The sequence below is a fragment of the Rattus norvegicus genome, chromosome 17, assembly GCF_021556685.1.
Source record: "Rattus norvegicus strain SHRSP/BbbUtx chromosome 17, alternate assembly SHRSP_T2T, whole genome shotgun sequence".
Classification (NCBI taxonomy): Eukaryota; Metazoa; Chordata; class Mammalia; order Rodentia; family Muridae; genus Rattus; species Rattus norvegicus.
In genome coordinates this window covers 91,500,697-91,526,704 of record NC_141550.1, presented here as the reverse complement: position 1 = coordinate 91,526,704, position 26,008 = coordinate 91,500,697, and the positions used below count along the sequence as shown (strand labels likewise).

Genomic DNA, 26,008 nt, shown 5'->3' with positions numbered 1-26,008 from the left:
CTTGAATGGTCAGTCTGCAAGTATTTCCTTCCTTTAGTTTTGTTGTTTCCCCATCCTGTCTTGGGGGGTTATCTGATATACATTCAAGATACAATTAGAATGTACTGGCACTTACCCCACCTCAAGATGTTCTAAGCACATGTGCCTTTTTCCATCTTCAAGAAGTTGTTTTTGTTTTTAAAGTTTTGTTCTCTAAGAGGTTAAATAAGATCCCCAGGCTCCCAAATTTAATAATATATGTACCAGTATTCAAACGTATAGTGATTCTCATGATGATGCTTAATATTTTACTTGAGATACATTTCAAGTTTATAATAGATACCAAATAAGAATTTAAAAAAGAAGAGAGAAGCAGAAATCCCATTCTGATCTTTACTCTAGCTTTCTGACTGCTTGGAAGTGATAACACATGAAATGATGGCTGACCTGGCAGTGTATGTTTTTAATCTCAGTACTTGGGGCAGAAGCAGTTGTGTCTCTGTGAGTTCAAGGCCAGCCAGGACTATAAATTGACTTTCAGGCCATTGAGGAATACACAGTGAGATCCTAGTCCCTTCCATAGATCAACACATCAGTTTGCCTGCAATACCATTTGAAGTTAAGTATATTTATTGCCAGTGTCATTGGGATTTTTCTTTTGAATAAATCATTTAAATTAAAATTTCTCATGCTGTTTATATCAGGTTTGCCTATGGGCATGTTTGTGGAACTTTTTATTTTTTTATTTTTTAACTGATAGAAAAGACCTAGCCCATTGTGGGCAGTGTCATTCCTAGGCAGCTGGGCCTGAGCTTTATAAAGATCAAAAGTGTTTTTATCTTCATTAAGGAAGGATATATGAATTGCGTTTCATCCCCCAATTTTACATATTTTCTAACAAAACTCATAATAGTTTCAACCATAGTAAAATGTTACAACTCCTATAAATCCAGTCATAATTTCCCCATTAAAATTATATGAAAACATTACTTTCGTTTTTCCAAGAGCCCAATTATCAAGACCAGCCTTTTCCAAAATGGTAGCACAGGTGTCTGGGCTCACTGGGGGCTCTTCACTCGATTTGTAGCAGAGAACATAGTACCTGAAAATGATAAAAATGACTGGTTGGTTTGTGCAGTGGTACAACATCTCAGCTGTGGTAGCCACCCAGGAGGTCTGTTAGGTTGAAGGGATGAAATTCCCAGATTTAATGCTTGTCTTCCTTATATATCTTCAGAATGACAGCAAAGTAAGACAGATACAAACTGAGAGACATCTGTAGTTTCCCTCCTGTGGTTGCTCTCCATTGGTTCATATACTTCATATATAGGAAATCATTTAATACTCATAAGCACATGAAAATAGAATGTTTACGATCTGTGTGTGCAGATCACTAGAAAGTCACATTGAAAGCTTACATAACTTAAATCACATTGAGGATAAATATTTAGAAAATGACAAGATTGGGGTTCAATGTGAATTTGACTTTAAAGTACAGATATTCACTGTGATGGCTAAACTGGCTTGTTAACTTGATATACCTAAGAAGAGAAAAACCTTCTCTAGTTGAAGGCAATTGAAGAAGTACTTGCATCAGATTTGCATATGCATATGCGCATGTCTGTGGGGCATTTCCTCATTGCTAATCCATTTAAGAAGGGCCACTGTGAGTGGTATCATTCCCTAGGCAGGTGGGCCTGGGCTGAATAAGAAAACTAGCTGAATGTGAACCTAGGAACACACTATTAAACAGTACTTCTGTTGGTTCTCCCTTCAAGCTCTTGTCTTGAGTGTCCGCCTTGACTTGTCTCAATGATGGGCTAAAACCTATAGGCTAGAATAAACCTTACTTCTCCAAGTTGTTTTTTTGTCAGGGTTTTATCACAGCAACAGAAAAGAAACTAGAATCTACTATACTATCCTGCCATCAATGAACTGTGCTCAGGAGATTGTGAGCAAAATGATTGTGAATAGATATCACTATGAAGTGGAGCTCCTTTCTCTGGATCTGAGGATAGGGTTCATTTGGGAAAAAACAAAACCAGTAAAACTATGTTACAGTTTAGAGTTCACATATCTTTGATAGCCCATGTGTTAAAGACCTGTTCTGTGGAACATCTTTTGGATGACTGTAGAAATCCTGAGATCCAGTGGGAAGTCTTTGCGTTTTTGGCGATGCACACTTAAAGAGATTTCTGGGACCACCATCCCCTTCCTTTTCCATTTTCCTTTGTTCCCTGGCTTTGATGAAGCACCTTGCTTTGTTTCAACATGTAAGTGTAATGTGCAATTGTAGGCCCAAAGACGTTGAGCCAACAAGTGGACTGTAAGCCTGAACCAACCTTTTATCTTTATTAGTTGGCTATTTCAGGTGGTTCATTATGATTGGTGGAAAGCTGATACATATGCCTAGTGTCTTATGCAAATTAAGATCATATTGGGTACCTTACCTTGTGGGACAGTACACTGTACCAGGAATCTTGCTAAGGTAGAGCAGGTCTGAGACCCTGATACTTGGGTACCCACCCGAGACAGTAGGTGCCTCTCTGCTTCCTGCCAGATTCCTGGCCTGGAACACATGTCCACACTCCCCACCTTGGTCATGTAGCCCAGAACAGTTTTCCAGGCTAATGAGGTTTCTAGAGCCCCAAGGGTTTAGCCAATAAGCTTTCTTTCCCAGACACTTCTCCCTGCAAGATGTATTTAATCTCTGGTCCACCCTTAGGAGGTGTATGCACCCATTTTCCATGATGAGCAGTCAATAAATGATATGGGTAAACATTGACTGTCTCTTCCACCGAGAATCACTATGGGGAGCATGAAGGCCTTTGCCTACACAGCCATAGCCTAAGTCTCCCATAGAAGGCCTCTCTGTGCTTCTAGACAACCACAACCAAGCTAAGGACAATTTCCGATGAGCTAAGGCAGAGTTCACATTTCCTGGTCCAGGCTAGTTGCTGTTCAAAGCCCAGGCTAGTTGCTGTTCAAAGCTTGTGGGCTTCCGAAGGTCCTGGCCCATGGACCCCTCAATCCCATTCCTGACTCTTCTGTACGGCGCCCCAGCAGTAACTGGGTACCTCGGAGCCAGGGAACCCCAACTTTGGCTGCACCACATCTTAGACTGCATTTTCCCACCCCTAGTGGGATGGTGATCTGTGCTTCCCTAAAATGGCTGCACATAAGATAAGCACCCCACGTTTCGCTTCCCTGAGTGGACTGCAGAACTACATTACCTTAGGGTTGTTTTCTTGTAAAGCAGAAAAGCTTATCTGTAGTCACTGAGAAAAGGTTTGGAGAGTTCTCCATCTGGGGAGGATTAGTCAGTGCCAGAGAGCTATGAAGTCCTACTGAGTAAGCTTCAGGGGACCTTTCTAAATTATTCTGCCTTCTGAACAGTCTCTGATGAGTTAGGTGACAGCTTTCAAAACAGTGACAGAGAAAAGATTTAGCCTCTTACTTCTGGTACTTCCTGTTGTTTATAACAGAGATTCATTTTCCCCTCTACTATATCCATAGCTTTTACCTTCTTTCAGATTTATCACATAGAAATCTGCTATTTTATCATGGGGCTTTGAAACATAAGTAATTCTGTTTATCCCCCCAACACAAGGTTTCTCTGTGTAGCCTTGGCTGCCCTTGAACTCACTCAGAGATCCCAAGCCTCTGCCTCCTGAGTCCTGGGATTACAGGCGTGTGTGACACCACTACCCAGCTAACACTCACTTCTTAATTTCTAAAGAAATAATTTGCCTACAACCAATGCATCACCAACACAATGGATTTAGTTTTCCTTGTGGTCTATACTACAAAACCATAGATATTTTGAAAGCATAAAGCTCATACCTTTTAACCCAAATGATTATGTCATTTTCTCTCTTGTTACTTCACTAATGCCTACTCTTCCAATCCAACTCAATCCAAATCCACATAGGTTATTGGCACATCGTTTTTAATTGGGACCCCAATAGCTTCCTTTCCATTTCCTTTTCACTTCACTCGCTAGTCCCATGAGGTAAGCAGTTTTGCTTGAATATATAACCTGGTGAGCCATTACAGTGACCTGTATAAAACCCTACTTCCTGTCTTCCCTACTAACTGCATCCTCTGGCAGATCTTGGTTTGTGAGTCCTCATCTTGACATTTTAATGTAATGGTCCTTCGCCCTGTAGACTCTTGAATTGTGCATACCAGACTCATGAACTTGTCATTTACTAAATTGCTTGTTAACTTCCCCTGTCTTTGGCTTTGATAATCCTAATCAGATTGCCAATTACTGAAGATAAGACAGTTTTGAAACTGTCTTTACAGTTCTTAGCACAGTAGCTTAGCACACATATATTAGTAATAGTACTGTATTAGTAATACTTAAGGAGAAGGTGGAAAAGACCAATTCGTAGATGATCATTATAATGGTTAGTATATGTTTGGCCCAGGGGAATGTCAGTATTTGGAGGTGTGGCCTTGTTGGAGTAGGTGTGGCCTTGTTGGAGTGGGTGTGTCACTGTGGGCATGAGCTTTAAGACCCACTCCTAGCTACCTGGAAGCCAGTATTCTGCTAGCAGCCCTCAGATGAAGATGTAGAACTCTCAGCATTTCTTGCACCATGCCTGCCTGGACGCCGTCATGCTCCTGCCTCGATGGTAATTAACCTCTGAAACTGTAAGCCAGCCCTAATTAAATGTTGTCCTTTTAAGAGTTGCCTTGGTCATGGTGTCTGTTCACAACAGTAAACCCGTAACTAAGACACTGATTCATTGATTTATTTAGTAATTTACTTAAGAAGTGATTTACTGCTTATTGCCAAGCATGACTCCAGTAGCTGCCAGAAACAGAATGACCTGAAGAGATAACTGAATAGATGAAACAACAGTTGTTACCTTTGGCAACCTGGGGGCAAAAGCTTACACCTGTCATATGCCTTTAGAAACCAAGCTGACTGCCATATATGCTACACTTCTGGGAAAGTCCCACTTAATTGATTGTTCTACTTTGTGGTTTCGTAACATAAAATGTAAACTGGATATGGACTGAAGTCTTTCAGGAGCTATAGGTCCTGGGTTTAGTCCTCTGGTGAATATGTCTCCTCTCTTTCACTCTTGGTGGTGTAAGAGTGCTTACTCAAGAGAGATTCTTGTAACAATATTTATATTAATATTTAAGAAAGGTCTACTTTCTTCATGACATGAAATACATAATAACAAATCAGATTTTAATTTTAACCTCAAAACTCCTTTACATTTAATATTTTTAGGTTATGCACATTCATGGACAGAACTATTTATATACTGACTAAATAAAATTTCAAATATTTTAAGATTTCTCATTTAGGTACATATTTGAGACTGAGCTAAAGAAAATAAAAGTAAATTCAATTCTATTTCTGAACTCTAAAATTTAAATGTATACAGTTGACTTAAACATCTATAAAAACCCTTTAATATAAAATCCAGAATATAAATAATATATATATATTATATATATAAAATATATAAAATAATATATATAATATATATAAATAATATATATATATATATCTCATGAAAAAGTGGCAGTGTCTTCTTGATTTCAGGGCATTGTAAAAAAAACTGCCTTTATCTTCCTTTTTGTATTTTTAAAGAAAAAAAAAGCTATGGTGAATGGCTGAAAAAAGAAGAGAATCATCAGAAAGAATTTTCATTACACTGAGTCTTAGACACTCTTATAGGTCGGGTAGGAAGTGTTCCCCCAAAAGGCACAGGTGTTGAAGGTTGATCTGTGTCTGGTGTAGTGGTGTTGTTGAAGGGAACTGGATCACAAGGATACTGACTTGTCAGTGAGAGAGCTGATGGGCTGTTAGGAGTCGGGATCTCATTGGAGGAAGTAGCTACTTGAGGCATAGAGGCAGATTCCTGCATCCAAAGGGTGTACTATTCTTGCTCCAACTTCCACCTGCTTTCCCCCAGTATCCCTGTGCTTCCTGGCTGTAAGAACAGCTGCTGCTTTCTTCTACTGCACCTTCCTATCGTAAAGCTTCTACCTTGCTACAGGTCTGAAAGCAATGTAGCCAGCTGACCACTGGGCAAAACCACTGAGCCTGGCAGCCTAGGCAAATGTCTCCTTTATCGAGTTGCTTCTCTCCAGTATTTATCACAGCGACAGACTACCAACAGTTATGTAGGCTATGTAAAAGACAGCATGAAACAACTTTCTTCTCCTTCTCCTTTTCCTCCATCTCCTCCTCTCCTTTTCCTTTTTCTCTTCCTCCTCATTATTTATTATTATTATTTACTCATTATTATTATTGGTGGAGGCATGTAATTAGAATTTGTTGAGCAATCAGAAACAAAGCTTTGTTTTGTTCCCAATCTTCCTTTGCATACTTTAAAAAGGAAGACTGGAGAGTTTTACCGATGGAGAATTCTTTAAACATTAAAATTTCCTGAAATTGCAGAGTATATAAAACTTGAAATTTCTTTAAATATAATGATGAACAGAAATGACAGGATTGACAAGTATCACAAACATGGGCATCTATAATATTAAATATTTGAAATATTTAACCTTAGCATCACCACTAATGTATTGGTTAAAATATATCTGCTATATAAAAATTTAATTTTACAATAATTTTAAGAGTTAAGAACTCTTTGCACTTAATGGATTCTTTCTTAAATTAGAAAAGATTAAGTTGACATATAAATCTAATTGACTTTCTATATCCACCAAATCTCCATAGACATGACAATATTCAACTTGATCATTATAACCATTCTATCAGACTTAGGAGGTGAGGAAACAGAAATACCATAGGGGCCAGTGTTTCCTAACCCAGCATTGAGTCTGGAGAGCTTTGTTGTGGGAGCAGTCTCTGAGCTGTAGACGCCTTGATTAGCTGCATACTGAGCTCCTACCCTTTAGGTGGGAGTACCCACCTCTAAGGCATGACATTCCCAAATGTCTCCAGATACTGGTAGGTATCTTTTGAGGGGCACCATGTCTCCTACTTCAGAACTGTTGGTGTAGTCCCATCGCTACATAGCAAGAGGTAGCATTGGGCTGAGAACTCAGATCTCTCAGCTCTTCAGTACAGAAACTTAGACCCTTGACCCTCCAGCATCTTTCCCATGCATCTTCTTCCCAGAGCCCACCAGAGTCTCCCAGACTCAACTAATAATAGCTACATTCTCTTTTTACCACCTGAATAAAATGCTTCCTTTGTAGGCTGCCTAGACTAGTCACTGTTTTATGTTCTACAATCCTCCTGAAGATTTTTAAAAATATACACAGCACAATGGAAACTTAGAGCATCCACACACCTCTTTATAAAGTTAGCAAACAGTATCCGATGTGAGTAACCAAGCCTTCGAATTCTTGCTGTTTCCAAAATCCCGGTGCAGCGCAGCTGTATCAGAACTTTCTCTTTGTCATACTTCCTTGCCTGTCGATCATTATTTGGCTTGATGCAACGGACAAAATGAGGTTGGCCCACCACCATTTTAGATAACAAATCCATCAGGGAGTACTATAACATACAGCAAGAATCAGTTTCATACTGTGATACTTAGAAAGTCTGAGTTTGTAGGTCTTCATTTTTATTATAAGGTTACAGTTTTAAAAAATTAATGTTACAAATGGCTAGTCACAGCCTAGTGGAAAAAGATCTGAAATAATGAAGATAACTCCTCCAAATGTTACAGATTCAGTGATAAATATATAGAGGCAATAACCAGGAGGTTGCCTACAAACTCTTAAAGTAGCACTAATTAAGTTATAAATGTATTTACTTACTTTTACATACTTTCTAAGTAATTATATCCTATCAACCAAACATACCAAATTACAATATCAAGACACACAATTTGGATAATTTACTTTATATGCTAATTTCCTTGTCCTACTCTGTCTTTGTAGAAAGTATAAGGAGCAAACACTTTAATTTCTGTTGGAATTGTCTAGTTTAAAATTAGGGCAGAGAAGTTAGTTTCATATATAGGACACATATAAAAATAATCAAAATGATATGCATTTAACAATTACACCGTGTTATAGTTTATTATCAAATTGATTTGGGGAGAATATTTTACTAATATAGATATTAAAACTATTTTCTGTACCAATGCTTTATTAAAATAGTAACCAATTAAGGATAACCTATTAGGATTAAGTGTGTCCATTAAAAGTGGAACCTCAGCAAAGTAATCATCTCTAAGACTAGGATCAGGATCAGAACTTCCCAGCAAGAGAGAGAAGAGACACAGCATGGTGGACCGGGTTTTAGTGTTAGAAACACACATATCTAGTCCTAGCACCAGTGCAACCCAGATACTGAAGTTAGACAAATCTGCTGCACTGGCATACTTTCCTAGGGGACCAGCTCAGATGTCACCCTCCCAACCAGTTGCATCTGCAGGTCAGAAGTCCTCTCATTATATTATCTGTGAGTCATCCTTCCTTTCTTCCAGGCACTGGGATCCAAAGGTGACAAGGGCTGCTGGCTTTCTGAGCAATTTAGGCACCTGGACTTTCTTAGGACTAAGGCACAGTCACCCTTGTTCCATTCCAGTCAGCAGAATAAAAAAAATAGCTCGAGAACATATTACAGACTGCATGGAATTCTCCTCTGTCAATTTTTACTTCAGCCCGATGATGAAAATGATCTCATGCCCTGATCCGATTTAACATACACACGGTGTTTTATGTTAACCACAGTGGTATGATAATGGTGTGGACAAATAACTTAAAAAAATAAACTAGTCTGCCTGTAAGTGTGTTTAGTGGTTTGCATGTGCTTCCTTGACGACATAACGGCACTTATTAGGAGTGGACATAGGCTGTAAGTGTGTAAGTGTGCTAAGCAATATTCAAGGAGGATTTGATGGTGTCTGCTATAGACTTAGGGCTGGGAGAGCATACATATTCTCATATACACGAGTATTCAGACAGCTTAGAAAGTGGCTCATGACTCCATTACAGAAATGCCTAGGTTCACTAGACACCAATAGTATGTTCAATTTGATTGCATCTCCATCTTCCATAGTAAGTGACATTACTAGTGATTAGGTGGCATTTTCTCCACCATTCTGGTTGGCTGGTTCAGAAGAGATAAGTGATGCTGGAACTAAACTGAGAGTGGTTACCTCAGGTGCTTTAACACAGGGAGAAGAGTGCTTCCTTCCTTTTCTTTCTCCCATAAAGTCCAAGAAAGGTCACCTTGCTCTTAAGCCCTGGTGTGCTCCTATGTCTGGTGATTTCTTCCTTGCCCCACTCCTATAATGGGCTCTCTCCTCCTGCTCAAGGTATTGGTTTGTGTATGTGAAAGGAAATATGGACCGGAGAGCCATGCTCGATCTTGCCCCATCTGTCCATCTCAAAACCGTTCAAGGGCATTGAATTAAAAATCCTCCTTTTAAAAAATTTATATTTATTCTAGTTGGAATTCATTTGCATGCACAGACACATCTATCTACCTTCTATCTGTCTGTCTATCTGTCTATCTATCATCTATCCATCCACCCATGCATCCACCCACCCACCGATCCATCCATCCATCCATCCATCCATCCATCCATCCATCCATCCATCTATCTATCTATCTATCTATCTATCTATCTATCTATCTATCTATCTATCTATCTATCTATCTATCTATCTCTCAAGATAGGGATATCACTATGTAGCCCAAGCTGTCCTCCATCCTCCACCTTACAGAGATTTGTCATCCCCTGCCTCCTGAGTGTTGGGATTAATGGTATGCACCGTTCTCTCTCTCTCTCTCTCTGTCTCTCTGTCTCTCTGTCTCTCTGTCTCTCTCTCTCTCTCTCTGTCTCTCTCTCTCTGTCTCTCTGTCTCTCTGTCTCTCTGTCTCTCTCTCTCTCTCTCTCTCTCTCTCTCTGTTTCAAACAGGGTCCTGGAACTTGCTGCGTAGACCAGGCTGGCTTTGACCTTAACAGAGATCTGCCAGCCTCTGCTGAGATTAAAAGCAAGCGCCACCATACCCAATTCATAAGGAAAAACTAATGAAATTGTAGAATTCCATTACAATTTCCCTGGGGTTCACTACATCACAGGAGACATATCAAAATAAACCAATCCACAAATGAAACTATGTGATAAGATATCCTGTATTCATTGCAGTTAATGGGTACAATAAACATTGCATTTTGCTAGTTATACTTTTTTTTATATCTAACTCATTTAGAATGAACAGTAACCTTAAATACAACGTATCATAGTTTAACATCTTACTCTAAAGTATGATGAGACCGTTTGCGTTTTCACATTGGTGGTTTCATAGGCATGGCGCGTGACGTCTCTAGTTTCACTCTAAGGAGACCAAAGGAGACAGTGAGGCCTTACCATCTTCTGCACATTGTGATCTACAAGAACTTTGTGGTATTTTCCATCATCTTAGTCTAAATTCACACATTCACACATGTTATTGCTATTTGTACTTTAAGAACTGCTGGGTTAGCCTCATTGGTATGTAGACTGGTTCTGTGCAGAAACATGAAGGTTTCTGACCTTGGCCACATGCACATTTTTATTTGGCGATTTTTTAACATTTGAAGATTAAGAAAAGCTAGGAATATGTAACAAAGGCATGGTGTTTTAGGAGCAGTCAGTAGAACAATCATAATGTACACATCTGCTAATAGAGAAGAAAAAGCAAAGGGACAAAGAGAGCGGTTTGCTTTCAGGGGCACAGAAGCATCACCAAAGGGAGGCATAGATGGGCAGCCCGGGAGGTGCATGATCTTACCTTGGTCAGGTTTGTAGATTTTTCTGAATTTTGCATCTGATAGTTTACTATATTTTTAGTTTTAGACAGTGGCAAATTACCTATGGGAATGTAGATAACATTAATTTGTCTTTTAGAATCCTTAGCGGCTGGACAATTTTCCACTTATTTAAAGTATTCTGAACATGTTAAGACCCAGAAGCTTGGTTACTTATTTATTCAAATAAGGATAAAGGGAATTACATGAAAAATAATTTTATCTGTTTTGTTTTTCCAGACAGGCTTTCTCTGTGTAGCCGTGACTATCCTGGACCTCACATTGTAGACCAGGCTGGCTTCAACTTCTCAGAGATCTACCTGCCTCTACCTCATGAATGCTAGAATGAAAGGCACATGCCCCTGCAGACAGGCTATAATGAGTCTTTTCCTGTTTTTGCTTTTGTTTCCTCCTCCTCTCCCTCTTCCTCTCTTCCCTCCTCCCCTTCCTGTTCCTCTTCCTCTTGCTCTTCATCTTTTTTGAGAAGATCCTGCTATGTAGTCCAGAATGACCTTATACTCCTGCTTCAGTCTCTTGATTTCTAGCGGCACAGACATGTACTACCACACTCAACTACCACACACCCCAAATTCAGAAAAAGAAAGAAAAACCCAACCTCCTCATGATCTAATGGGAAAGATAGAGGTCACTGACAGCTTTCCTCTCAATTATGAGAAGAGACGGGCAGATTATGATGAAAGATGAACTTACTTTGCATTCAAGGTGTGTGTGTGTGTGTGTGTGTGTGTGTGTGTGCACGCATGTGCATGTGTGCGTGTTTGTACTTGTGTGTGTGATAGGTAGCTTCTGAGTTTTTTTTCTAATTCAAGCTGGGCTTCACAGTGAGCTCTAAAGTCACATGAAGTGCTTTTAGCAAATCAAATGTGAGTGAAGTCAATATGAACTTTCAGTCTTAACCTTCAGGTGTGTGCTCTGTACCATTCAAGGCAGTGAAGCAATGAAGGTTGTAAAAGTCAGCAAATTGAATCACAGCCATCGTTCTTACTTGGGGTGCTATTCTACCAATATTCTGTAGTTTCAATACTTAAATAAGGCTTAATTACTTAAGTATTTAAGTAAAATATGACCATGCAGATGACATGCAAAGGGTCCAGAACAAGACGTTTCCGTACATGTTTGAGGATATGGAAGGAATTCAAGGGAGGGAGAATAATGTTTTCAACAAATGGTGTTTAGACAGTCACAGAAGGGTTGGGGAGGGGAGGAGAGATCGCAGGGGCTATGAAGGAGATCATGTGTATGATCAATAAGCTCTCTATTAGTTATGGGGATGTATATATAGGGTCTTTACATATGCAAAAACATCCAATTTCATTGGCTAAATATATCAGTTATACATCAATAAAACTACTAAAAAGTTTATAGAAGTGTTTTAAACTACAATGTGAAAAGCTTGAACCAGGTATTTCCCACAATTAATAAAAGTGAGAATGAATAAGGAGAGGAGTAAGGGGCAGGATGACATGAATTTAATAAATAGAGATCTTGCCAACACCACGGGCCATCTCTAGCTCTCTGTTCCAGAAAACAGCAAGCTTTCTTTTGTGGAGAGCGAACTCTTCTGTATTTTCTGGTGAGGTTGTTATATACTTTTCTTTATAAAAACCTTGCTTCTTTATATTACTTTTTTTGCCTCTCTTAGGTTAGGAATAAGTGGATATTTGTGAATTGAAAAATAAACACACACAGAATATTGAGGACGATGGTCACAAATAAATCACATCAATAGAAGCTACTGTATGGGGCTTAGAGGAACTTTTCCGAACATCAACTGTCTTACCTGTTTTGGTCAGAGGGTGGTTGACAAGCTGCCGAATTACACTGTTTTCTGATGACCTCAAAAGCAACACAATATCAGTTGGGAGAGTGTCTCTGTTTTTAGCCAAGAACCCACTAGCACTATAGAGGACCTGTTGATACACAGTGTTATGGTGATTATTACAACCGGTCACTGTCATTCTCAACGCTTTATGAGAGCTCAGTCCTTACTGAGCAACAGACACACAAGATTCTGTGTGCAATTCCTTACCATTTGGTCAGAAGTGTTGTGAATCTGGTATGGTCCTTTTCTTTATTTGGAGGGATGGGAAGATTAGAACCTTCCCCATTTCCCTGAGGACTGGTCCAGCTCTACTGACTTCAACATGAAAGGTCTTACCTAACTTGGAGACTGTATGTTTTAGGGGTATGTTTCTGGCACTTCTAAATAATTTTAAGACTTTAAAATTATGAACACATTCCAAAGATTTCTGATGAATAGCCAAAATGTGTAGTTATGGATTGAATCATGTTAATCAGAACTTGTGTTAAAGATGTCTATAGTAGTCACAGAGAGAATAGTCTGTCTACAAGCCAGGAGAAGAGGCTTCATTAGGCAACAACCTGCTCAGGGTAACTTGGACTCACAGTTTCAGTTTCTAGAATAACAACAGTAAATTTCTCCTTTTTTGGGCATTCAGCCAGTACTCTGGTTATAAACCAAGAAGGGTGACCAAAATGCAGATGCTTCATTCCTTCTTTAAAAGGGGAACAAAAATATCCATAGGAGGGGATAGGGAGGCAAAGTTTGGAGCAGAGACCGAAGGAAAGGCCATTCAGAGCCTGCCCCATATGTGATCCATATGTATATAGCCACCAAAACTAGATAAGATGGATGAAGCAAAGAAGTGCATGCTGACAGGAACTGGATATAGATCTCTCCTGAGAGACACAGCCAGAACATGTCAAATACAGAGGTGAATGCCAGCAACAAACCACTGAACTGAGAATGGGACCCCCATTGGAGGAATTAGAGAAAGGACTGAAGGAACTGAAGGGGCTTGCAACCCCATAAGAACAACAATGCCAACCAACCAGAACTTTCAGAGACTAAACCACTACCCAAAGACTATACATGGGTTCCAACTTCATATGTAGCAGTGAATGCTTTGTTGGGGCACCAGTGGAAGGGGAAGTCCTTGGTCTTGCCAAGGTTGGACTCCCAGTGTAGGGGATTGTTGGGGGGGGTGTTAATGGGGGGTGGATGGGGAGGGGAGCACCTATATAGAAGGTGAGGGAGAGGGGTTAGAGGACTGATGGGCAGGAAATTAAGAAAGGGAATAACATTTGAAATGTAAATAAGAAATACCCAATTTAATAAAAATGGAAGAAAAAAGTGATCGGATAAAATGATCATAGGCAACTCTTCATTGGCTGTCAAAGCAGCCTTGATTTGGTAAGGCAAACACTAAGAATCAGGGAGGGTTATAATGAAAATACCTTAAGATGTATATTTCTTAAAAAAATAAAAAGATAGGTGTATATATGTTTTGCCCACATGTATGTCCATGCACCATTTTGCATAGTGCCTACCAATGCCAGAAGAGGGCATCACATCCTCTGGAATTGTAGTTACAGACCGTTCTTAGCTGCCATGTGGGTGCTGGGAACCAAGCCCTTTGGTCCTTGGGAAGAGCAGCCAATGTTCTTAAGCACCGAGCCATCTCTCCAGCTCCTCAACTTAAGTGATATATTGTTAATGACAGAGGTCACTGGGACATTCTTTGGCCCATGGAAGTGGCCAAATGAATGAAAATATCGACCTTCTCAATTAGTTTATTTGTCAATTATTTCTTGTATCATGCATTCTTTCTTGATTTTAATCTTCATACCTCAACAATTATGGCACAGCTCTGAGGAGATGGCCCATTATTCTCCATGGAGGAGAAAGTGTTACCTGGGTATAAGACAATATACCTGAGGTTTGACAGATGTGCAGCTGTGTTACAATAAATGTATGAATGCCTCGCTAAAGTCATGACCATCCATTAGTCAGCTGCATACATCTGAGGCAGCACTACTAGCTGACTACTTCTCTTTGTTCTCTCCCTCTCTCTCTCTGTCTCTCTCTCTCTCCCTTTCTCATTTAGAGCATTGGCTGAAAGTGTTCAGATGAGGAGAGAGGCAGGGGGAGGGAGGAAGAGAGAGGAAGGGAGAGGAAAGAAAAGGGAAGAGACTATAAAAGAAAGTGAGAAAGAGAGAGGAGAAGAGGGGCAGAGAGAGGGGGGAGGGAGAGAGAGAGATGGAGAGACAGAGAGACAGAGAGAGACAAAGAGACTGCCCCCGCACCATTCTTGGACAAAAGGTAAGAGACAGGTCTGGAAAATGACCCAAACTACTGTGTAAAAGAGTAAAATTTAGTTAACCACTGCCAGCTAGTCATCGCCATCAGACTGAATGATCAGGAAGATACAGGCTGATAGGAGAATTAGGACCAGATAGAGGCAGGATATTAGGGATATGGTCACCTCATTAGAAATATCTCCCAATAGTTTGGGGTCAGCTCCTCCGACACTATTGGTAGAATGGTAGACAGACAGTCACAGTTCTTGCAAGTTCTTACTTTTCCTGCATAGTGGTGAATGCCAAAACTGAGCTCCATCCTTTTGGGTCTCCAGAAGTATTGTGATTTCAGGTTATCTTCAAATTTTTCTGTGGAAGAAAATTAAACTCTGATATTAGGCACACAGGAAATCCTCAAGTAAAATTGATGGTCAGAAGTTATTTTTCCCACACAATGCATGATGAACAGAGAAACTTTAATAAAGCAATTCATGAATATTTAGAATATTAACGATAAAGCAAAATTCTCAAGCAAATGTTTGCCACTGCTTCACGGTTTAGAGCAGGTATCAGATGTCAGGATGGGTCAGTCATCTGGAAAATAGGTATAGGTGCAGGGTATTTACCCTCATCCTGTGATCCTGTGATTGCAACACTTGGTAGGGCTGGAAAGAAGCCATGAATTCAGTAGCTCCAGGTACTGATGATGCTTTCAGTGTGAAAGCCATACTGTGATGCCAGGCTCTGACCCCAAAGCCCTAGGGGCTCGTCTTTCCTATCCATTTGATTGGGTTCATAAATGTAGGGGGTAGTTCTGAGGCTTTGTTCAGGAATCTGTTTACCGATCCTGAAGGTCCTTGCCTTCTGTTGGTTCTTGATCTATCAATAAAGTTGCCAATAGCCAATGACTGAGCATGGAGCATAGATAGGACTGGGAGAGAGAGAAGGGGATAAAACTGGGAGAGCAGTAATGGAGGAGATAAAACCAACCAGCCATGTGAGTTTCAGGGAAGTGGCCAGACTCCTGGACTGGTCCTGGGATATCAGGAGAAGATTTAGGAGGGTCTAGCCATTGAGTTAGCTAAGGCATTTTGAGAATAACTGGTGTGTGTGTGTGTGTGTGTGTGTGTGTGTGTGTGTGTGTGTGTGTGTGTGTGTTCTATTCAGAGATCTGAGATAGCTCCTGGGTGTGTGCACTCATGCTACCAGCCAGGAACACAAAGTAGTAAAGACAAAACTACACATACACAGAAAGGCACAATGGGTTCATAAAGGCAGAATTTTAACACATCCAAGCAGTTGCTGTGAAATTATTTTCCCCATGACACTGAGATATTTTTTTCTGTCTGATGTACAAGGAACAAAGCAACCATCATGTCAGGAGAAAGCAATACCACATTTCCCAAAAGTAAGTACGGAAGAAATGAATCTACACTTTCTTTAAGTACTTGCATATATGTTATGACTATTCTCACATGCATGGAATAAGGTGTTCCACATTAAAATGACCTCTTTTCTTTTCTATTATAAGTTGGACATTTTCACTTTAAGTACTTTCTTTTTGATAGTGTCTCATGTCTCCCTTGCTATGTAGACAAGGATAACCTTGAACTTCAGACCCTTTAGCCTCCATATCCTGACTGCTGGGATTCGAAGCAAGCACCACTGAACCCAGTTTGCAAAGCATGAGCCATCAAATGCAGAGCTTTGTATACGCTGGTGTGATATTTAACCTCGATTGTCACTTTGATGGGATCTGGAATCAGCTGAGAGGCCTGTGGGCGAGAATATTTCCTGGAAGGAAACCCTCCCCTAGAGTGTGTAGGGCTCTCTGGCTGTGGCCCAGACATAAAAAGGTCTGAAGGAGAAGCAAGATGTCTGCTTGTCTTCTTTCACCTCTGGCTCTTGAGCTCACTTCTTCCTTTGGCGTTGCTGCTATCCTCCTCTGGGACATCAGAGCAGCTTCTTTGGCCTTCTAACATGGGCAGGAGGTAAGTAGCCCTCTGGGAATCCTACAGGGGCTTTAGTGCTAGACTAGGGCTGCTGAGGTATCTAGCCTTGTGGACAGAACAGTTAGCAGTCCTCAGCCTCTCCAGCATATAGACAGCCGCTGTTGAACTATTCATGCCACGCCATGCCAGCCAATCTAAACACCTTCCTTTTGTGATGTGCATTCACCCCATAGGTTCTCTTCCTCTAGAGAACTCTCTGTACACTAAGCAAGTGCACTTTTTACCAGCTGAGTTGTGTCCCCACCCTGGGACATTTTTCTATGGTTGTGATAGTCTCACTTTATCACTAACATCCCAAATCTGCATAAATTAGGTATATTGATATAAAATTTTACTTTTTTGTGGGGGCTGGTGAGATGGTTCAGTGGGTAAAGTACAGAGGACCTGAGGTCTGCTGCCTAGAGCCCTCTTGTACCTGTAACCTCAACACTCTGAACAAAGGTGGAAACAGGCAGAAACAGAAGCTTGCTGGTCAGCAAGGATATCTGAAACAGTAGGCTCAGGTTCAGTGAGACATCCTGCCCTCCAAATGAGGCAGATTGTGGTAGAAGAATGCATCTGAAGTTGACTTCTGGCTTCATTCTCACATGTACACACACACACACACACACACACACACACACGCACGCACAAACACACACACACAAATACACACACAGACACACACACACACTTACACATGCACATGCACACAAACATCTACACACACAAACACGTTTACACATGCATATGCACACACATAGACACACTCTCTCTTACACACACACTTACACGTGCATAGACACACACACAAACATACACACAGACACACACACACTTACACATGCACAAATACACATGGACAAATACACACAAAAACACACAGACACACACATTTACACATGCACAAACACACACAGACACACACACATTTACACACACACAAACACACAGACACACAGACACACAGACACACAGACACACAGACAAACACACATGCACAAACACACACAAACATACACATAGACACACACACTTATACAAACACAAATACACACACAAACACACACACTTATACAAACACAAATACACACACAAACACACACACAGATACACATACACACAGACACACATTTACACATGCACAAACACACACAGACACACAGACACACATTTACACATGCACAACACACACAGACACACACACTTACACATGCACAAACACACACAGACAGACACACAGACACACACAGACACGCACATATTTACACATGCACAAACACACACAGATACACAGACACACTCACAGACACAGACACACACACTTGCATATGTGCGTGCGCACACACACACATACAAATAGACACTGATTTTATCTTTCCGTTTACTATTTCTTTTACCATTCCCGAGCTACCTCTCTGTTCTTCCCATCAACTTCTAACTTGGGGTTGGATAATTTTTATGGTTTATAATGATTTATAATCCAAGATCCAGCATTTGGGTTTCTACCACAAGGGAAGCAGACATCCGATCTCCAATGTTGTTTAATTCCCCCACTAAGAATTTTACCCTATTATAAACACTTACTGGTCAAGGTCCAAAATCAGTTCTTGGAAACCAGTTACTTCAGGCATTGTGACAGCGGTTTTCTCCTAAATAATTTAAGATAAAATCATTGCAGCTTTTCTGGTGCCCCCATAATGCCATATAGTCATTTCAGGCTGAACACTCACCTACAAGAGTCTGGTCAGTGGCCTTGGGAAACCTGCTTTCCTCATCAAGCAGAAACAATAAGCCCATGGGCTTCTGTAGAAACATGTCTAAGAGAGGGCGGTTGTCTTCGTATTCAATAACTCTAGCATCTACATCTTCATTTAGGTATTCATTCTGTAATAGGTTCAAACAGAAAAAAAATCACTCAAAACTGTGAATAATGTATAGGTGGATAGGAATTGACAGGGTTTCTACTTTACATATATTATAATGAATTGCTCTCTTTGGCATTACCTTAAATGGAGTATGTCATTTTGTTTCTCCCTTTGCACAGCTTCTAGCTTATTAAAATCAGCACCAATCATAATCAGGAGACTAGCCAAAGGGTTGCCAATCTCTCAAAATTACAGAGGACCAGATCAATGGAATGTGGAATGGCTGTGTCCCAGAATTTGTGGAGCAGGATTGAAACCGATCTCATTGTTCCCATTATCTCTGTCAAGAACCCTCACATAATGTCTAACCATGATTTTAGATTCTGACATTGCTAACAGTAGCAATGGGAACAATGTATAGGTTCAGAATCAAGGACACCCATGTCCACATCTCGGCAGCTTCATAATTCATTAGAATTTCCTAACTCTCTAAGTGTTTTCCTTTTCAACCATTTAACCAACTCATAAGATAAAATTATCTGGTATACTGATAATAATTTGTGAGTATATAATAAGATGTGTGAAATATAACCACACATAATCAGGAGCCACTGACCATGAGTGCAGGACATGGTGTGGTGGCTTGAATATTCTCACTCCAACATATATATTTAAAATAAGACAGAACTTACATCCTAAAGAGGTGAAAAAAAACCCACTCAAAAATAGTTTGCCCAACATTAAATGAAAAACATTTTCTTGAAGCTTTACAACTCTTATTTTTGAAGGTAACCTTGGGGGAAATCTGTAAACCTAGAATTATTTTACTGTTAGACACATTATGCTGACAGCCTATAATAGCTTAAATCACAGCTGCAAAGTTTAAAAGAGTTTCCCATGCTTTATATAGAAAGTGCATGAGGTTACATTCTTAACTGATGCAACTGTCATTTCTATTTGTTGGTGTCAAAATCCACTGCACACTTTTGTGGCAGATCTCGGAGTGCAGAGAAGAGTAAGCTGAGAGACAATGGCTTCCTTTGAGTACTTTTGTTATTATGGACTCCAGATAAACCATAGAGAAAAAAGATACTATTATTTTATTCAGGGTTTATAAAGGATGTATTGTAAAACACACACACATAAAACAACACACTGAATCTTATAGGAAAGATTATGGGAAAATGCTCAACCATTTTTAAGCATATGTGGACACAATGCTCATCATCCTTAGTCAGTTCCTGGTTCTATCCAGCACATCAAAAACACATTTAAAGATGATAGTGGGAACAGTGGGAACTGAATACAGCTGAAGTGTTGAGAATATGGATGCCCTCCACTGCTTGTACTGTCTAAATTCCCGTTAGAAAGTGGGGAGGTGCTTTCTAAGGCTCAGAGACCATAGTGGGAGAGAGGGAGGAAAGACTGCAGGAGCCAGACATCAGGGAGGATGGGAGTGAGACAGTGTCTTCTCTTCTGGACAAGACAGGGCCACTGCACTTAAGAATTCAGAACAGCCATGTTTGTCTGCACAAGACTTGCATGAAATTAAGCCAGTTAACATTTTAGCAGGGGAGAAGGAAGAGCTTATAAGCCTCAACAACTGACTGAAGAGCTAGCAACAGTTGACTGCTTCTGAGAGAGAACAAGTAGATCAGCTCCTGGTAGATCAACTAAGTTGCACATTCTCCTATACAAAGTATATGGACAGCACAAATTGGAATTCATTAGGAGCACACACACACACACACACACACACACACACATGCACACACACACACCACAAAGTTGGGAGGAGGTAAGGACATAGGGGTGGAGGACTTAGGAGGAATGGGGCTTGGAAATAAGAACAAAACACATAGTATGACATTCTCAAAGATACAATAAAAACGTTAAAAACAGATAGAGGTGGAAAATCATTTAACTACATATTAAAAGGCAAGGGAAATCAGAAGGCTTGAAGGTTCTTCAAGCTATGGTTCTCACTGCAATTTGAGTGTGAGTGGGTAAGAGCCCATATGAGATGCATCTGTGCGGCCGTGGCCCAATGGAACTTAAATACGTCATGCTTACATCATCATCTCCACAGGGCAGATGAAGGGTAATTCCACTGAACCCTTGGATTCACACAGTAGTGTGAGAGAATGGTTCCATGTTCTGATAGAGGCTTTGGAATGGCTTCTCAGTGTCAATTTAAACATACCTTCCTTAACACAGGTTAGTAACGAAGTAAAGAACACTCATTTTCACTTTGGTCTCACCTCCTCTGATAGAACATCCCTTGATTTCTCAGACTAACCTAACAAATTCCGTTGCCCAACTGGTCATTCTTTGTGCATCCTACCATACTTTAAATTATTTTTATAGTATTCATAGTGTGTGTATTTATTACTTTCCATGTCTCTCATGTAATGAAAATTCCACAAAAAAGAAATTTTCTATTATTTCCTTCTGTATCTAGAAGGAATCTGACACATTACACATCACATGTATGTGAACGGGAGTTCACATGAGCTGCACTCTTATGTTCAGGCACTAACATGCAGTAGATTGTATTTAAAGAAAGGATTTTAAGGAGGCAATTTGTAAAGAGGTTCCTAAGTGTGGGGCCCTAGATCAGTATGACTGCTGTACTTCTAAGGAAACTACAGACATCTTGAGTCCCATGCACAGAAGAGACCCCTGTGAGGACACATGGACATGATGGGTATTGTGACTATAGAGATGCCCTGGCAGAAGCCAAACCACCAATGCTTTTATCCCAGACATTCAGCCTCTAGAGCAATGAGAGAACTAACTTCTGTTGGTTCAACAAACTTTCTTAAGGTCCATAGTAATTTATTACAGCAGCCTCAGCAAACTAGCACAATGACCTTTCTGGATTCTTTCTACCTTTAAGAATTGTTTTGAAAAAAATCAGTTTTCCACAAGTGACAGCTCACACTGGAGAGGATGTGGAATAAGGGGAATACTCATATTGTGTGTAGACTGAAAGCTCATATAGCCACTGTGGATATTAGTGTGGTAGTTCCTCAGGAAGATAGGAATTGATCTGCCTCAAGATCCAGCTATATAACCCTTCAGCATATACCCAAATAATGCTTCACTCTACTATAAAGACAGATGCTTAACCATATTCACTGCTGCTCTATTCACAACACCCAGAAATTAGAAAAAAATTTAGATGCTCCTCAACAGAAGAAAGGATAAAAAAATGTGTTACATTTACACAATGGAATATTACTTAGCCATTAAAAATGAGATCAAAGTGGCTGGGTATAAAATTAACTCAAATAAATCAGTTGCCTTCCTCTATACAAAAGAGAAACAAGCCGAGAAAGAAATTAGGGAAACGACACCCTTCATAATAGACCCAAATAATATAAAGTACCTCGGTGTGACTTTAACCAAGCAAGTAAAAGATCTGTACAATAAGAACTTCAAGACACTGAGGAAAGAAATTGAAGAAGACCTCAGAAGATGGAAAGATCTCCCATGCTCATGGATTGGCAGGATTAATATAGTAAAAATGGCCATTTTACCAAAAGCAATCTACAGATTCAATGCAATCCCCATCAAAATACCAATCCAATTCTTCAAAGAGTTAGACAGAACAATTTGCAAATTCATCTGGAATAACAAAAAACCCAGGATAGCTAAAGCTATCCTCAACAATAAGAGGACTTCAGGGGGAATCACTATCCCTGAACTCAAGCAGTATTACAGAGCAATAGTGATAAAAACTGCATGGTATTGGTACAGAGACAGACAGATAGACCAATGGAATAGAATTGAAGACCCAGAAATGAACCCACACACCTATGGTCACTTGATTTTTGACAAAGGAGCCAAAACCATCCAATGGAAAAAAGATAGCATTTTCAGCAAATGGTGCTGGTTCAACTGGAGGGCAACATGTAGAAGAATGCAGATCGATCCATGCTTATCACCCTGTACAAAGCTTAAGTCCAAGTGGATCAAGGACCTCCACATCAAACCAGACACACTCAAACTAATAGAAGAAAAACTAGGGAAGCATCTGGAACACATAGGCACTGGAAAAAATTTCCTGAACAAAACACCAATGGCTTATGCTCTAAGATCAAGAATCGACAAATGGGATCTCATAAAACTGCAAAGCTTCTGTAAGGCAAAGGACACTGTGGTTAGGACAAAACGGCAACCAACAGATTGGGAAAAGATCTTTACCAATCCTACAACAGATAGAGGCCTTATATCCAAAATATACAAAGAACTCAAGAAGTTAGACCACAGGGAAACAAATAACCCTATTAAAAAATGGGGTTCAGAGCTAAACAAAGAATTCACAGCTGAGGAATGCCAAATGGCTGAGAAACACCTAAAGAAATGTTCAACATCTTTAGTCATAAGGGAAATGCAAATCAAAACAACCCTGAGATTTCACCTCACACCAGTGAGAATGGCTAAGATCAAAAACTCAGGTGACAGCAGATGCTGGCGAGGATGTGGAGAAAGAGGAACACTCCTCCATTGTTGGTGGGATTGCAGACTGGTAAAACCATTCTGGAAATCAGTCTGGAGGTTCCTCAGAAAATTGGACATTGAACTGCCTGAGGATCCAGCTATACCTCTCTTGGGCATATACCCAAAAGATGCCCCAACATATAAAAAAGACACGTGCTCCACTATGTTCATCGCAGCCTTATTTATAATAGCCAGAAGCTGGAAAGAACCCAGATGCCCTTCAACAGAGGAATGGATACAGAAAATGTGGTACATCTACACAATGGAATATTACTCAGCTATCAAAAACAACGACTTTATGAAATTCATAGGCAAATGGTTGGAACTGGAAAATATCATCCTGAGTGAGCTAACCCAATCACAGAAAGACATACATGGTATGCACTCATTGATAAGTGGCTATTAGCCCAAATGCTTGAATTACCCTAGATCCCTAGAACAAACGAAACTCAAGACGGATGATCAAAATGTGAATGCTTCACTCCTTCTTTAAATGAGGAAAAAGAATACCCTTGGCAGGGAAGGGAGAGGCAAAGATTAAAACAGAGACTGAAGGAACACCCATTCAGAGCCTGCCCCATGTGTGGCCCATACATATACAGCCACCCAATTAGACAAGATGGATGAAGCAAAGAAGTGCAGACCGACAGGAGCCGGATGTAGATCGCTCCTGAGAGACACAGCCAGAATACAGCAAATACAGAGGCGAATGCCAGCAGCAAACCACTGAACTGAGAATAGGTCCCCTGTTGAAGGAATCAGAGAAAGAACTGGAAGAGCTTGAAGGGGCTCGAGACCCCAAAAGTACAACAATGCCAAGCAACCAGAGCTTCCAGGGACTAAGCCACTACCTAAAGACTATACATGGACTGACCCTGGACTCTGACCCCATAGGTAGCAATGAATATCCTAGTAAGAGCACCAGTGGAAGGGGAAGCCCTGGGTCCTGCTAAGACTGAACCCCCAGTGAACTAGTCTATGGGGGGAGGGCGGCAATGGGGGGAGGGTTGGGAGGGGAACACCCATAAGGAAGGGGAGGGGGGATGGGGATGTTTGCCCGGAAACCGGGAAAGGGAATAACACTCGAAATGTATATAAGAAATACTCAAGTTAATAAAAAAAAATGAGATCAAAAGATTTGCTGGTAAATGGATAGAACCAGAAAAATCATATTGAGTAAGATATCCAAGACACAGAAAAACAAATATGGTATGTAGCTTGTATATGTGAATATTGCCATTAAGTCAATGGATGATAACCAAGTTACAGTCCACAGACCAAAGATGGTAGGTATAGCATAAGGAATTAGAGATAACAGATAGGTATCATTTGGAAAGTGAAATAGAATATATATTTATGGATGTATGGGGGATTTGAATGGGATGATCAGATGCACCAAGAGGATAGTGGGAGGGAATACGAGGAGAGAGAGCTAAAATTAAGGACCGTTGGAGTGGTAGTGTGGAAACTGCCTATAATATATGTATATCTGAGGATGATCTAAATCACCAAATACTGGAGTAGACAGAGACACAACCAGCCATTTCTTCTCAGTAAATGAAGCATCCAGTTCAGAGTTTGGATTGCATCTAATTGTGTTGTTGGCCAAAGAAGCCCCATGGGAATCTCCAAACAACCCAAGCTGTTGCCAAGCGTTGCTCTCCACAAACAGACAGGAAGGTCCCATTCCTAAAGACAACACCTACATAATTCATTGAACATTGAGATGTCAAGCTGTTGTCTATGTAGAACCTCCATCCTGTTTCCAGCATCTTTGCTACAGGTGCTTTGCATGCTATCAAAAGGAGTATGTAAACACCAAAACAACCACAAGCCCTTTACCTAAAATGGTGTACTGCCTGCAAGAGATGCTAGGGCAAGGGTGGCACAAAGCTTGAGAAAATAACCAAGCAATATCTGATATGACTATAGGACAACTTCCCAAGATGGAATCCATACTGGATACTGCTTGGGTGGTCAAGAATCTATAACTTGGTAGCTCAGGGACGCAGGGCAGATTCAAACAATACCAGTCTTAAAAACAGAAAACAGTGAAAAATGACTAATGGTATTTTGGCGTACTCACAGATTGGTACCTTGTCCAACCATCACTGGAGAAGCTTCCTCATTCAGCAGATGGGAACATATATAGAGATGCCCAACCAGACATTGCACAGAGAGTGAGAGACCTTGGAACACTCAGCCCTAACTAGAATTTCTCTATCCAATCCCTCCCTTCCAAGTTCAGGTAACCTTGTGGATGAGGAGACAGAAAGAGAGGATGGAGGACACCAAGAAAACAAGGCCCTCTAAATTAACATCAGTGGCATGCACAAGGCCTGCATGGGTCTGCACCAGTTCCTTTGGGCTTATGTTATGGCTGTCAGCTTAGTGTTTTGATAGGATTCCTGAGTGTGCAAATGACTGGGTCTTTGGCTCTGTGTTCTCTTTGGGCTCTATTCCTTCTGTTGATCTGTCTTGTCCAACTTCAATATGATAGTCTTTTTCTTTTTAATCTTGTTATACTTTATTTTGTTACATTTTTAAAAAGGAATGAATGAGGATAAAGGTTAACAATGAAACTGTTCATTCCTGCTGGGAAAGGGAAAATCAGTTTTCTCCAATGGAATGACACTGGGGTTAATTAGTGATAGTTTGGTAGATTTTTGGGGGGAGGTGGTTTGTATTTTATTTCTGATTTCTAGGTTCTGTTGTTGTAATAGATTTTGGTTTGTTTTTTGAGAAAAAAACAAAGTTGGCTGGGCAGAAAACCCAGCAAGTAGGTCCA

At 40.3% G+C, this 26,008-nt stretch overlaps 1 protein-coding gene across 1 annotated transcript in view; it reads right to left on the bottom strand.

The window, feature by feature from the left end:
- Positions 1–26,008, bottom strand: part of Myo3a (myosin IIIA) — a 224,061-nt gene that overhangs the window by 47,827 nt on the left and 150,226 nt on the right. The window contains 7 exon segments of the mRNA NM_001419731.1: positions 970–1,081; positions 7,275–7,480; positions 10,204–10,281; positions 10,718–10,797; positions 12,535–12,664; positions 15,136–15,224; positions 18,580–18,733. Of these exon segments, the coding sequence (NP_001406660.1) occupies positions 970–1,081; positions 7,275–7,480; positions 10,204–10,281; positions 10,718–10,797; positions 12,535–12,664; positions 15,136–15,224; positions 18,580–18,733 (849 nt within the window).